This window comes from Loxodonta africana, chromosome 2 (genome assembly GCF_030014295.1).
Source record: "Loxodonta africana isolate mLoxAfr1 chromosome 2, mLoxAfr1.hap2, whole genome shotgun sequence".
Classification (NCBI taxonomy): domain Eukaryota; kingdom Metazoa; phylum Chordata; class Mammalia; order Proboscidea; family Elephantidae; genus Loxodonta; species Loxodonta africana.
Window position 1 is genome coordinate 160,106,686 of NC_087343.1, and position 15,385 is coordinate 160,122,070.

The 15,385-nt window shown below is 39.1% G+C and overlaps 2 protein-coding genes across 8 annotated transcripts in view; one reads left to right on the top strand and one right to left on the bottom strand.

Moving 5' to 3' along the window:
- Positions 1-7,641, top strand: part of TCERG1 (transcription elongation regulator 1) — a 65,027-nt gene extending 57,386 nt beyond the window's left edge. For 5 of the 7 annotated variants that reach the window (XM_064277846.1, XM_064277849.1, XM_064277858.1 and 2 more), the window contains 5 exons: positions 310-492; positions 2,626-2,805; positions 3,489-3,572; positions 5,325-5,425; positions 6,571-7,641. In XM_064277846.1, coding sequence (XP_064133916.1) covers positions 310-492; positions 2,626-2,805; positions 3,489-3,572; positions 5,325-5,425; positions 6,571-6,772 — 750 coding nt within the window. In that variant the 3' untranslated portion in view covers positions 6,773-7,641. Of the gene's footprint in view, positions 1-309; positions 493-2,625; positions 2,806-3,245; positions 3,392-3,488; positions 3,573-5,324; positions 5,426-6,202; positions 6,297-6,570 lie in introns of those variants that run through there. The other 2 variants (XR_010319705.1, XM_064277875.1) reach the window with 2 other exon arrangements.
- A 2,936-nt stretch (positions 7,642-10,577) lies between these two features.
- GPR151 (G protein-coupled receptor 151) lies at positions 10,578-12,089 on the bottom strand. The gene has a single exon (XM_003404828.3). The coding sequence runs from the start codon at positions 11,910-11,912 to the stop codon at positions 10,641-10,643; it is 1,272 nt and encodes a 423-aa protein (XP_003404876.3). The 5' UTR covers positions 11,913-12,089; the 3' UTR covers positions 10,578-10,640.
- Between the last annotated feature and the right edge of the window lie 3,296 nt (positions 12,090-15,385).

Consider the following 15,385-nt stretch of genomic DNA (forward strand, 5'->3'; position numbering starts at 1 on the left):
GAAACCCTATGGGACAGCTCTACTCTGTCCTATAGGGCCACTATGAGTCAGAATAGACTTGATGGCAGCGGATTTGGTTTTGTTTTTTTTTTTTTAGTTGTATTATAAGGGTATTTGTGGCTGTTTGAAGTTTACATTGTTGGTATTTGTATGTTATCCCTAGTACGTGATTTGGAGATGAGGTACAGTGTTTGGGTACATTCTTGGTAAATACCAGGTTTGAAATTTTTTATTTAGCAAGCTAGTTATTCTGTAAAAACATATTTTGATAGTGTTGGTAAGGAGGATAATGTGATTTTACTTTTACAGAATTTAGACTCGGAGAAAGAAAAAGAGCTTGAAAGGCAAGCCCGCATTGAGGCAAGCCTTCGAGAACGAGAAAGAGAGGTCCAAAAAGCTCGCTCAGAACAAACAAAAGAAATAGATCGAGAGAGAGAGCAACACAAAAGAGAAGAAGCTATTCAGAATTTCAAGGCTCTTCTGTCTGACATGGTGAATATTAATCACTTATTTTTTTCTCTAAACCACTAGATGTTAGAAATCCATTGTTGTATTAATGTTCTCTGCATTGACTCTGAGACATACTATCTAAGTTATTTCTAAGGTATTATAAAATTGAGCACTTGGTATTAGCACTGTTAGAATAGGAAAACCTTGGTATTTAGCATATTCAGAAGTTACATGTTCTGCATATATGAAAATTTAAAATCTTTTAGTCTCAAAACTTTATTTTTTATTGCCCTTCACGGAAGTCATCTTAAACTATTACACACATAAATAAAGTGTGCTGAACATAATTTAACCTTTTTCTTGATGATTTAGGGTCATCATTGTGATGATCAGTTATTGTACATGTAGATGTATGAAATGTAGGACTGGAGGTGTACTGACCCCAGGAGATACCCTGGAACTTTCTTGAAAATCCTTCCGCATTACCCCTCAGGGTTGTTGAGGTATGTAGGGTTTTTTGTCCCTACACTGAATGCCCCCAGACTGCTATGTTGTACTACTTGTTGTTGCTTTTCCCCTTCTCCTGTGTCACCATCTTTTTTCTATATTGTTTGTTTTCTTGTTACTTCTGTTACTTCTTATTTTTCCCCTTGCCTCTGCTGATTTCTGTTCTCTTTCCTCTTCTACTCTCTGGACAATTACTGTAGTTCACTAATTTCTCTCCCTGCCCCAGTATTCCCCTAAATTTATCCTCCTTATGGCAATCGCAAAAATCTTGGTAAAAACAAACCTAATCTTGTCACTACTCTTCTGGTTACTTGTAGCGAGTGGGGTTTCTCTCCACTCCCAGCAGTTGACTACAAGTCCAATTCGAGCTACTTAGCATAATATGAAAATCCATTTATTCCTTGAGTTTTGCCTTCTTTTCACCTTATCACTTATGTCTTCACCTGCTGGCTAAGCTCTTGCCTTGCTAAACTTCTCTTTAATGTACCATACCATCTTACCATTGTACAAGCCAGCCTCTCCACTGAGAATGCTTTTAAACTACTCCCACCACAGTGACAAATTTTCTCATTCTGTTGATCCCAGCCCACCTAGGTAGATTTGATTTCACCATTCCTTTTCCTACCCCTGCAACCTTTATTGCGTGCTATTGTAATTATTTGCTTACATGCTTGTCTTCCATTAAAAAGTGAGCCGCTTGAAGAAAGGGATAGGGTCTTACTAATTTTGTATTTCCAGTGCCAAGCAGAGTATTTACCTGGCACATGCTTTAAATATTTGATATTTTGTTGGTTAAATATTGTATTTTTACGAAAATAACTTATGCTTCGTATGTTTTTTTTGCCCTCCCTCTGGGAGGTGCTTTCCTAAACGGTGCTACGCCAATTATTTTTTACATGTTACTGTAAAACAAGCAAATTAGCGTAGCATGCTCACAAAATACGTCGAGGGAGGATGGCATTGACAAACCTAGAAGGCTTGTGTTATTTGCGTAAAAATATGGTAAATGTTTTTATATTTTTCTTCTTTCTTACCTTTCTGCCTGTTTAGTCTCCCATAGCTTTGACAGCATTGTGACTTAACTTTTAATGTCATTACTGGCAATCAGTCACACTTTACTGCTGGGTACTAAACCAGCCACACCTGTCATGTCTTTTGTTATCTTCTTCACTATGTTCATTCTTGCTTATGCTTGGAACTGTCACTTCCAGTATGTAGTTGATAAGTCCATTTATGAGCCCAAGATAGGTTTAGTATTTTTCTTTTTTTTTCCTTAGTGTTACAATAAGACAAAAAAAATTTCTTTTATTCCTATCCATTTCTTCTACTAGAAGTTGGTAAGGTGTTAAATAGAATACCTAAGTTCTATTAAAATTCTTAAGGACCATAGCTGATGAGAGATATCTTTTCTTCAACCTGTGCCACCTCTGAATCTATATTTGATAGCTTAGGTAAGCACTGGGAGGCAAGATTTCAGGCTCATAGAAGCAGGTTTTCAGTGATTTCTTAACGAAGGTGGAGTCCACCAGATGCTTCTTTTCTAGGTCATTGGTAACCCTACCTTTTAAAATTAAATGTATCATTCCTAATCCAAATAAATGAGCCTTTTAGTGTTGAAATATGAGAAGTTAAGTCTCTCTGGTAATATGTATAATTGTCTGTTTTTAGGTACGTTCTTCAGATGTGTCATGGTCCGATACTCGGAGGACTCTCCGAAAAGATCACCGCTGGGAATCTGGATCTTTATTGGAAAGAGAGGAGAAAGAGAAGCTTTTTAATGAGCACATCGAAGCACTCACCAAAAAGAAGAGGGAGCATTTTAGGCAACTTCTGGATGAAACTTCTGCGGTAAGAGTCTCTTTTTTGTCCTACTTTAATCTAAATGAGTCTTCATTAATAATTTTGAAAAGTAAAACATTAATATGATTTTAGTATCATGGTCTTTAGATTCATTACTGGAATTCATGGGTTTTGTGTCACTTTCTTTGATTTTTTTAAGTAAAATGTTGACACCATTCTCTGTTTAGAAATTGCTTCTTTTTATAGTTTTCAAATTCATATCTGCTCCTGTGGTAATTCAGAATGTCCTTTTTTTTATGTATGATCAGTGATCCTCTCCTAATGATAGATTTGGATTCCTTCTTTTGCTCTATTGTCAATTTGGTACTCTGGCCCCCTTGTATGGTAGTTTGTACACTTTGTGTTATCCAGGTTTTGTGCCTATTTATCTGCTCTCTTTTTGGTGATGGTTTCTTCAGAAGTTATGATGTTTGCCCATGTAAATACAGGGTTTGCAGGTGATTGTCTTAGGCCACCTTGAAAGTATGGCCATGAAAATAACTCTTGTGGCAAGCCAACAAAAAGAAATTGTGTTAAAGCTGCTTCCCTGTCCCTAACTAGTCCAGTTACGCTTGGGCATTACAGGAGATCCCAGGTCAGTGTGTAATATTATGTACCATATGTGCTGCAGTTTGACCCCCTAAAATAAGGTGAGTTGTATTTATGTTTTTCATTTCCTTGTCTTTTCAAAGATTACCTTAACGTCCACTTGGAAAGAAGTTAAGAAAATCATTAAGGAAGATCCCCGGTGCATTAAGTTCTCCTCCAGTGACAGGGTAAGAGGATTTTGGGTCTGAGATCTACTTGCAATTATAAATTGGGTGCTTAACAACCGCTAGTATCTTCACCAAAATGAAGTTGATGTTTTGAAGTGAATTACTTTTAAGCATATGAGAAATGAGCCTGAATTCTAAGTTCATATATTCTTGCGTGATATATAAACAAGACAGCACAGTAAAAAATTAAAAATTTTAATCCTTAAGGTTAAGCTGATATTTTGGGATCTTAGAGATTTAATGAAGCCATGGCTCCCAAGGTGGCACAAACAATTAAGCACTCGACTACTGGCCGAAAGGTACCTTAGAAGACAGGCCCGGTGAACTGCTTCTGAAAGGTCACAGCCTTAAAAATCCTAGGGAGCAATTCTACTCTGCACACGAGAGGCCACCGTGAATTGGAATTGACTTGATGGTAACTAACAGCATAGATTTAGCCGGGTTCCACTAGACATACTTAGGCTGACAGTTGGTACCAGGCTATCAGAGGGTCTAACTCTAAAACCACGCTAGCAGAACACCATAAGATACTAGTTGTTATATGTCCCAGAGATTGTGGCATTGGAAACAGACTCACCCAAAGTCTGAAGTAGTGAATGATGTCAAGGAAAGTGTTGTTTACTACATTCCTTTCCATCCATTGGCCTTTTATTTGTTCTCCTGTCCCATTATTCTTTTTTCCTGGTTAATATCTTTAGGTTTGGAGTCCAAAAACCTTTAGATCTAATATTTCTCTCCCTCCTACCCTAGTAAGTTAGGTTTTAGACATATGGGCCCTGAAAGATGCATGACTGGGAAAGAATGGTAGCTTGAGAGCTGAAACCCACTCAGGTCTCAGCTTCTGACTTTTCTGCCTGTTGCCAGTAATACCTGTTTTAGCCTAGTTAGTTCATAGCTCTCAGTACCATTCCTTTACTAGAAAGCTAAATGTTCCGTATAACTTAAGTTTTGAGTGTTATAGTTGGTGTATCTATACTTTAAAAAAAAAAAAAAAACCCTACATAAATGTCTTTGTAAGGAGCCCTAGTGCTGCAACAGTTAAGCGCTTGGCTGCTAACCAAAAAGTTGGTGGTTTGAACCCATCCAGCATCTCCCCGGGAGAAAGACTTGGTCATCTGCTTTCAAAAAGATTACAGCCTAGAAAACCCTGTGGGGCAGTTCTACTCTGTCACGTGGGGTTGCTATGAGTCGAATATTGGCTCTGTGGCACCTAACAACAACAGTGTCTTAAGGAATTGAACACTTAACCCTTACTTTTTAAGAGTGTCTACCCCTTGAGGTTGTTATGAAGATTAAAGGAGATGACCCTCAGAAGACACTCAGCTCAGTGTAGCATATAGCAAGCAAGCCCTCAAGTTTTAGCCACTAGTAATACATTATATGGAGCCCTGGTAGTACAGTGGTTAAGGGCTTGACTGCTAACCAAAATACTGGCAGTTCAAAACTGTCAGCCGCTCTGTGGGAGAAAGATGTGGCAATCTGCTTCCATAAAGATTATAGCCTTGGAAACCCTATGGGGCAGTTCTGCTCTGTCCTGTAGAGTCACTATGAGTCGGGATCAGCTTGACGGCACACAGTAATGCAGTACGTTGTGTAGTTCCTCATTGCTTTCTTTTTGCCTTAAAGATGTGCGTTTCAGCGTTTTCTTTTGAATTTTTTATGATATGACTTATAAACTGACAGTTTAGTAGGTAATTGATGTTAATTTTGGAATTGGTAGATTTTTCCCCTAATCTTACTGTCTTTTTGCAGAAAAAACAAAGGGAGTTTGAAGAATACATCAGAGACAAATACATCACCGCCAAAGCTGACTTCAGGACGCTTTTGAAAGAGACCAAATTTATAACATACAGGTGTGTGCAATGAAATGTTTCATAATGGCAGTCATTGTCTTTACTAGTCCTTATTCTAATGGCCAAAGCCTACTTTGCATTCACACACATGTTGACATTATTAATTTTTAGGCATAAGAAGAAGCCAAGTACACCCCATATCTACCTTTTTTTTTTTTTTTTTAAAGAAAGGGCCCAGATGTCAATTCTCATTTTGTGTTACCCACGCATCCAGTTTTTTAAACATACCTTTATTTTTACTTCACTGCTTTTTTAGGAGTACCCTCAACTGTTTAAGAATTATATTTCATGAAGAGACTTTTTAAAATTTTTCACTGTCAATTACCTTTGCCTCCTTTGATGGGTATTCAGTGTGGCTGAACCATTTTAAAGCCTGAAATAATCTGTTTAAGCTCAGCAAAAACATTTTTCTCAGAGGAAATCAGTGTGCTGGGTACTTGAAAAAATTTTAATTATAAAATGAGTCTTAAGATTTCTCTGTAGCATACCCAGTAGTTTTTGACCCCCAACAATTTATCATCAGGAAAACAGTTTCCCGTCGCTCACCAGTCAGTATGCAGGGGCCAGTTTGGTTTCAGGCTACTGCTTTTCTTCCTTTAAAAGAAGAATTTGGAACATTTTACTAAAGCGTATGTGCATGGGAGGATAGATAGTGCTGAGGGTGTGGTTTTTAGGTATTTTGTCATTTGGATTTTTTGGACAGGATCCTTAATGTTTTGCATCAGCTTGGGCTTTTCAATTAGTTGTGAAGTAAGACTTCTTTCTACATTTTTATAGTTAATTTAGTGAAAGATGTGAAAGTGAAAGCTTGTGAAAGATGCTGGGATTGGCAGCCCTGCAGACTGAAGTCCTCTGTTCATCCACAGAACAGGTACAGCACGGGCAAGATTTACCCACCCACCCTCAGCCCTGATCTGGAGGGACCACCAGTAGGGGTGGGAGGGTAATTCAGCTTCTGAGGCCCTTTCACTCCTTGGAGTCTTTGCTGAGGCGACTGACAAAGGTGACCACTGCAGTGAAATTTTTCTTTAAAAAAAAAAAAAAAATGGAAACACAATTAGGAGCTAGATGGACATTTCCAGCTCATTTCTGCAAGACCTGTGAACAGCAGTCAGTAATTCTTGTTCTTCTTTCTCTTATTTCAGATCTAAAAAGCTAATCCAAGAATCTGATCAGCACCTGAAAGATGTAGAAAAAATTTTGCAGAACGACAAACGGTATTTAGTGCTGGACTGTGTGCCAGAGGAGAGACGTAAACTGATTGTGGCATATGTTGATGACCTGGATCGCCGGGGTCCGCCCCCACCCCCCACAGCCTCAGAGCCCACAAGACGATCAACAAAATAATTCTGAATACTCTTCCACAGGGGTATCTGTTAATTCAAAACGCTTGCATGAGCCAATTTCAGATTTTTACGTATATGTACATTAGTCAACCTGTTGCAAAACCATCTGACGAACAGAAGGAGAAGCATTTGTGAACAGTGTCTGAACAGAGAACACTTTGGAAATATTTATGCTTTTCTTTGTGTGGCATGACTGACATACATACTCAAATATAGGCTGTCTCTAGTAAATCTAAACTCTTGAAGCTAAAAATCATCCTTTTATGAGGTGTGGAAGTCAGTGACTTGGTGACGTTCCTTCTAGCAGTGTTAATACATGCAAGATGTAAAGGCATTTGTGGTTTGAACTTGAAAGATACAAATACCACAGACTCCAAGAAAACCTTAGCTGAGTTTTTTTTCCCCTCCTTTTTTGTTTTTTAAAGCGGGTAAAAGGGAAGACACTGAAAATTGAATTCTTATCTTCCAGAGCCTAAGATGATTATAATGAACATACTTTTACCTTTGTCTCTAAAGAACAGTTGAATTTTGTTTGTTTACTTATGTGCTTTGATTACTCCCTCTAAATTACAGGCCAAATCTTCTTGTTTAGCCTAAGAGAAGATCTTATTTAGTAATTTCTTCTCAGGCATTGAACCATAGTCATTAACTAACAGGTTGGCCAGAATAGGATTGCTGGTTAAACACATTTTATTCACCATTAAGTGATCTTTATCAATATTCTGAATTAGACAATAAATTACCTTTCTGGGTGTTCCCTGTAAACTACTATATTCCTGTTTGAATGTTAAACTTTTGTTCCTAAAGTTTAAGATGTTTGAATGTTCAGTTTATGTATTTGAACTACAATAAACCAACTCTTTTTATATATGTGGATTGTATATGATTATTGTTAAATAATTTATAAAAATATTTTAAAACTATTCCTAAAAGAAGTAGCAAATGCATTTTGCACGAAGGAAGGTAACTTTAAGTCTTGAATATTTGCACAGTTTTTAAAGACTTGACTATAATAATAAATTATTTGCACTGTAAAAGGGAAGGAATTTGTAAAGAACCATTTGGTGTTCAGTCTCTTAGCAATATATTATTGCTTCATAGCAAGAAGATGCTGATTTTTTTGTTTTCTTGTTTTTGTGGTTTATATTAATAGTGATGGTTTGTGCCTTTTTGCATCCTTTCCATGTGCCATACACATCACACCGCGAAACTTACCTTTGAAGTTGTTCTTCCAACCTTACCTCCCCAGTTAAAAAAGATACTTCTATTTCATCCCTTCATAGATACCTGCTTTTAGAGTGCCACATAAATAAAATGTTTAAGAAAATATGTATGTTAATAGGATAATTTATTTTCCCTTTTACGTCACACATAACTATGATTGCAACAAAGCTTTTAGAAAGAGGGAATAATGAACAAATCTGTATGTGTTTTACACACAGAGGCACGTTCACGTTCACATCTGTATTACTGAGTGATGATATAGCAAGTGCTATAGAAATTACATGAACGCTGTGTAGAGACCTGGAATTGATTATTAGACTTAAGTTCTTAACCTGTAAAACTGCTAATTAACATTATATGGCTATGGTTTTTTTTTTTTCTTTTTTCAGAGTTCATTTTTACAAATTCATTGAGTGATTTTTAAATTGTATTAAGAGTGAAACTGAAGTGTTTGCTGAAAAGGATACAGCTATTACGGACATACGACTGTCCTACAGAGGTGCAGTTTCTAGAATGCCTATCTTGTTATCCTGGATTCACATAATATTGTTTGCCAGTACTGTCTCAAATAGTAGAGAAGTGAGAAGAAAATGGCTTTAGTGATAACTATTTTAATTTCCTACTTTTTTCTTAGAGTATTTGGATTTGATTATTCACACGCGGTATGAATCTACTTTTCTCTGCAGGTTTTTCTAAGGGATCAAGTCAGGACTTTGTATATCAGGTTCGTAATGAAAGAGTTAATGCAGTTACACTGCATTCCCGCGTCGGCATCTTGATCGGGTGCTCACTACCCAAGTCTTAGAAAATACGTGGTTCAGCTTGCACTGAGACCTGGGCCAGTGGTCAGACCTCCCCATTGTGCCAGATGATGATAATTCAAGACAAAGACAGTGTTAAGCTTCCAAAAACATCTGAAGTAACACATAAGCGTTTTTATTTGTTTACAAGTTAGTGTTAACCACTGGCAGGGTACATTCTACATTTAGTATATATAGTGAACATAACAATCTTTATAATCAAATAGTTCATCACAGACAACTTTAAAGGTAACCCCCATGCATAAGTATCTCATCAGAAAACAATACTTTGGTTACTTGGTTTAAATTGTACTTCATTTCATCTCGTGAGCCTCAGAATTTGCAATGAACCAAGTTAAAAGAAAAGTCCTACTTTCTGTGTTAGACAAGCAAACTATGTAAACCAAAAAAGCTCACAGACTGAACATTAAAACGACTTTCCACAGCATGTTCTTTAGATTTCAGACTCTCCAATGCTTGCCCTAAAGGCATTTTCTTCCGAGGGAACTTCTCAGTGAAAATACCCGAGAGGTCCATTATACAGTAATCAGAGATAATGGATAGATATCCTTACTACCTTTTTTAGTAGGGGAAGAAATGTATTATCATCATTGTTTTACTGGGTATGCTTTACCTTGCTTGAAAATGATCATTGGGTGTTACACAAATTTTGCTGTATGGGAGCACAGAATTTTATTTTATTGGTTTGCTTTCTGCATTGCCTTTGCACTTTTTATTTTCTATTCTTTTTAGCCAAATTATGTCTTACAGCCATTTGAATTTCCTCTTTTCCATATTAATCTTATTTTTTTCTCTTATTAATCATGATCCTTTTTATAACTTGGCCTGAATTATTCTAAAATCTGAGCAGAGTTCAGGTTCAGTGTTCAGGGTAAGTGTAATACCATCTGACAAGAAAGATCTCCATCCCCACTTTTCTATTTGAGGGTTTCTTTCAGTCAGTAAAACCTCTATCATTAACCATAACTTAGAATATTGAGAGAAAGGGGATAACTGGGAAGAACAGATTTCAGCTTGTAGGAAAGTAAGAATGGTGTACTGCATTTTGGAAGAATAGGCTATTGGGGAAGAAAGAGGGGTTTTAAAGTTCTTTCTCTGAATCAGAATTTAGAAAGTCAGAAAATCCTCAAATTGGAGACTCATTGAGGTGGCTTTAAAAAGATCAGTAAAGCAGGCTTTAGCATAAAGAAGAGTTTGAATTTATTTAACTTAACCAAAAATAGCTATGGTTTGAAATTAACCCAGAATTTCAATTTCTGCAGCCTTTCTGTTATAAAAAATCTTATGTGAATTTTTATTAAGTAAATTAACACTAAGCAAATGAAGATAACATTAAAATTTATTCATCAGTGTGTTGGAAAATCTCAAGTGGAAGGTTTTGGGCTTTGGTTATGTAAAATAAAATTAGGTGAAGGTAGGGCTAGTCAGCTCAGGAAGAAATTGATGGAAAAGGGGTTCAGCCCCCAGTAAAATATGTTGGTTGATAGATTCACGCCAGCCAGTACAGGGCTGATCCTAAGGGAGCCTCATAAAATAGCCATTGTGAACAAGTGACAAATAGTGGGCTCTCCAATCATCTATGACAAGTAGTTTCACACAGAGTGCTTAAAATGAATTCTTTGGAAAGCCAGATTATAATTCTAAAACAGTTATTATTCCTAACAGAGTGTTCTACTTACCAAATTACACATATTGAAAATGCAGAATGTGAAGCATTTTTGTAGTTTCTAACAATTTTGTCATTTATACGGTAATTTCAGCAATATTGATAAGCAGCAGTACAAGTAAAGATAATAATCACTATTTCTTTTGCATTGAAACAATCTATTGATCACAATGCCCTGTCTCTTGATCTTCATGTTCCCAAGGGATAGGATCATTGTCTTGTGCAGAAGGGACTGTGTCCCTCTCATGCCAAAACTGCTCTACATCTGGGAGAATGGGAATCTCTGCTTTCTCAGTTTTCTCGTTGCCAGAGGAGGGAGAGCCAGGTTTCTCTTTCCCTGGTGTGGAGGTTGGGGACTCCAGAGATGGAACATTGTCAGGAAGGACCTCTGAGTTACCAGCTGGTGTTTCCTGAGACTCTGAGGCGGTTGGAGGTTTTTTGGTTATCATCCATTTCCATAAGCCTTTCAAGCCTGCCTTAAACTCCTCTGACATCACTAGAAAAATGAGGGGATTTGCCGAAGAGATGGAAAACATTAGAACTTGAGACAGTGCTATGAACCCTTGTGGTGGGGTTTTACCTCCAGCCTTCAGATGCCATACCCACAGCCAAGCTATCCATTCAGGGAGCCATAGGATAGCAGAGGTGATGGTAATGCTCAGCAACATCACTGTGAGTTGCTTTGAGCGGATCTGATTTCTAAGATTTTGAGTTTTAGTTCCTCGTTTCTGACATTGGCCGTAAGACCTCCAGAAATAAAAGCTGGCAAAGAGTAACGGAAGGCAAAATACCAGGAGAGGGTAGAGCTTACCAAACATAGACATGAACTCTTTGGCCACAGCTGGTACGTCCATGATGCACATGTCTACGCCTGCGTGATGCTTGGTGGTGCTAAAAAACCATACGGGCAGGGGTAACAGGCTAGCCACAGCCCAGATGGCTACCAGTGCAGTCCAGATGGTGCAGTTGTGGATATTTACTTGCTTGGCTGGGTCACTTGCATACATGAAGCATACTTTGGCCACTGCGATGATTGTCAGGCTCTTGGCTGCCATGCATGTGTGGATGAACCAGTCAGAGGACTTGCAGACAAACCAGCCCAGATCCCAAACGCCTTTGGAGTATGCTATAGCTCGGACAGGTGCAGAAAACAGCAGCAGAGAGACATCAGCCAGGCTCAGATTCAGAATCAGAGAGTGGATCGTAGATGATCTTCCTTTCCAAGCACTGTGAAGGAGGATGCCAATTACACACAGGTTCCCCACAAAGCCCACCACGCAGACAGCTACCAAGAGAGCCGGGATTATGGTCCTCCAGTCCTTGGAGTCAGAGGGCAGGTAGCCTCCTGCAAAGTGGAGGTGAGCAAAGGACACATTCATGGTGCTGAAGTTCAAGTCTGCAAAGTGAGCTGCCAACATCACCTTTTCCATCCAGTTTCTCTTAATAACAGTTAGCTTCTTATTGAGGCTTGTCTTCCTGCCTTAGCTCTTTTACATAGGAAATAAGTATTGTCGTCAGTCAGTGTCAAATGACGCCACTGGACCCTCCCCTTAGTTCCTGAGAGCAGCATGTGGAAGAAGGTTGAATGCTAAGCTCTCTGCTACAGGCGAGAGTGCACTGTGACTGCACTGAATGACAGCAGGAGCCCATGGTTGCTGCTCATTAGCAAGTCTAATAGCAAATTGTCAGCCCTGTGGAGTAACACAAATAAACCCCAGTGCCATCCAGTTGATTCCGACTCATAGTGAACCTATAGGACAGAGTAGAACTGCACCCATAGAGTTTCCAAGGAGTGCCTGGTGGATTCAGTATACCCATAAATGATAAATGAGGAAAATATACATGTAGGTGGGATATACTCTTGGAGGGCACTAGAGCCAGTAAATGGAATTACTTTCAATCACTTGTTTCTAGAGTCCTGACTGGGGTCCATACTCCAGGAAACACTACATCTGAGCCACCAAGTTCTTTAAACTTGAACATGTATCAGAATACCTGAATAGCTTGATCCAGTACTTGTGGGATGGGGCCCGAAAATTTGCATTTCTAACAAGTCCCCAGGGGATGTTGATGCTGGATGTTAGGGAGACTACATTTTGAGAAACATTTAAATCAATGCTGTTTTTTTCCCCCTCTGCAGAGACGAGCTCTCTCTTCTTGTACCCAACCCTTACCACCACCCTGCCCCATCAACAGCTGGCTGATACCAAACACTACTGAATAATGAAAAAGAGAGCTGGAAAGAAGTCTTCGTAGAAAAAAAAATCTAATTATAGGTGACTGTTGTGAGCTTTTTAGAGGTGATTTTCGAGCTCTGAATTAGAACAGGCCTACATACTAATAAGACTTTTCAACATGTGACTGTGATGAAGGCAACCAAATGATGAATTAAGCTTCTTTTCAGGGAGAATAATTCCTAAAAGATTTACTATGACGAGAAATCAAAGAAAAATCAATTTCTATGTGGAAAACATTGAAGAGATTTTAAAGAAAAATGACATTTTAAAGTTGGGAAAAGAAAAAAAATCTAGGATAAAATGACTCTAGGATCAGTCTTGAAGTTTTATAGTGGGGCAGTGGCAAAAAACCAAACCCACTGCTATCAAGTCAATTCCGACTCATAGCAACCCCAAAGGACAGAATAGAACTGCCCCATAGAGTTTCCAAAGACTGCCTGTGCAGATTCAAACTGCCCACCCTTTGATTAGCAGCTGTAGCACTTAACCACTACGCCACCAGGGTTTCCATGTGGGCACTCTGAAAATCAGAGGAGCTAGAATTGTTCAGGGAAAGGGTTGTGGGTTAAACGAAGACATGTCCTCCTCTGAGTGTGGATGAGCTAGAAAGGCTTAGTGTGATACGGTGGAGTCAGGCATCTGGATTCTGGTACGAATTCCACTTTCACCAATTTTTCTCTGAAAATTTTAAAACTTTAAAAAATTCCTCAAAGTCCCAGAACTCAATAAAAAATTACTGGCCGATATAGTTATCGGTAAAGCTGTCGGTGATGTCATTTTTTCTTTTTTCCTTTTCCTTTCCTTCCCTTTCTTGTTGGGAAGTAGCTGTACCTATGAAACAAAATCAGGGGCAATGCCATGTGACTAGAAAGGCTACACCCCTAACTATAAGTGTCCCAATGATGCGCCAGCAAAACAAAACGTAAACCCGTTGCCATCGAGTCAATTCCAACTCATGGCGGCCCTATAGGACTAAGGACAACTGCCCAATAGGGTTTCCAAGGCTGTAAATCTCTACAGAAGCAGATCACCACATGTTTTTCCCACAGAGTGGCTAGTGGGTTCAAACCACCAACCTTTCGATTATCAGCCAAGCATTTAACCACTTCGACACCAGGGCTCCTTTTAATAATGCACAGTGTCTTCCAATTAGTGTAGGCAATGAAATATCCTTCAAACTAAACAGCACCACTTTGAGAGAGGGGTGAAGAGACCTACACCATCTTCTAAGGAAGAAAGTGGGGGGAGGGGAGGAAAGGGTGCAGAGAAACATCTTTAAGTGCCACTTAGAGCAAATGGATGTTTTGCAAATCATAGATGACAAGAGAGTTCTACCTGATGTCTGTGGAACAGATTAGTTCAGGACCAGAAAACCAACACTGAATCCTCAGAACAACCTCTGAAGAAAAAAAAAAGGATCCTATTAAACAAACAAACAAACAAAAATCCCACCAAACCCATTTTCGAGTCGACTGTAAACTCATAGTGACCCTATAGGACAGAGTAGAACTGCCCCTTAGGGTTCCAAGGAGCAGCTGGTGGATTTAAACTGCTGACCTTTTTTTTTAATTAGCGGCTGAGTTCTTACCCACTGTGCCACCAGGGCTGTGGGGTCCTACTACTCTCCCCTTTGGGATCCTATTACTCTCCATTTTTTTTTGTTTTTTACAGATGATGAAATGGAGGCATAGTGGGATAAAATAACTTGCCCAAGCTCACACGGCTGGTAGACGACAAAGTTCGGATAGGAACCCCCTGTGCATCTGACTCCAGATATGGGGTTCCAGCCCTGGTGTTCATAAGCCATGTGCTATTCTGTCCCACTAAAGGAACAAGAACCCATGCAGATGTGGAGTACTATTCTTTAAGCAATGAGATAGGGAAATTGGCATAGTTCAGTTCAGCAAACATTTATTGAGTCCTTTGGTCCTGGGAGTATAAAGGTGGATAAAAGCCAATTGTTGCTGAGGAGCACACAGGCAGAGGCGGACAGCTCTTGTACCATTCTCTCAGTGAATATATGCTGAGGCAGTTCCTGTGCCAAACACTGTGCTAGACACAGGTACAAGGGTCTCTTTGCTTGAGGATACAGCCTTGTGGAAGAGATGAACAAACAAGCAAGAAATTTCAATGACAGAGTTACAAGAGGATGACTGTCATGGGTGCCTGGAAGCTCACTTGACCCAGATCAATAGTTGGGTGCAGGGAAAGGTCAGGCAAAGGCTTCCTGACCTTCCTAAACTGAGACCCGTCATCTCTGCAAAAGACTTTTTTTTAAAGGAATTTATTTTTTGCTGTTGAGTCTGCAACAGCCTTTTTGGAGCTCATTATTGCTGTGTCTTTAGTACCTTAGTTTCCTAGTGCTGCCATAATAAAAGACATCACAAATGGGTGGCTTTAAAGGACAGGAATCAATTGTCTCAGAGCTCAAGAGGCCAGAAGTGCGAATTCAGGGTGTGACTTGGGGAAGGTCCTTCTTTGTCTCTGTCATCTTCTAGTAGCCATCATCAACCCTGGGTGTTCTTGGGCTTCTAGATTCATCTGCGTCTGTCTTCACCTAGCATCTCCCCAGGTATGTGTGTGTCTTTGTGTCTGTTCTACTCTTTTTATAAGACACCACTCAGAAGGCTTAGAATCCATCCTACCCTGGTATGATCTCATTAACA

Bases quoted from the DNA above. Each gene is read 5' to 3' on its own strand.
- GPR151 (XM_003404828.3), bottom strand. From the start codon at position 11,912: ATGGAAAAGGTGATGTTGGCAGCTCACTTTGCAGACTTGAACTTCAGC.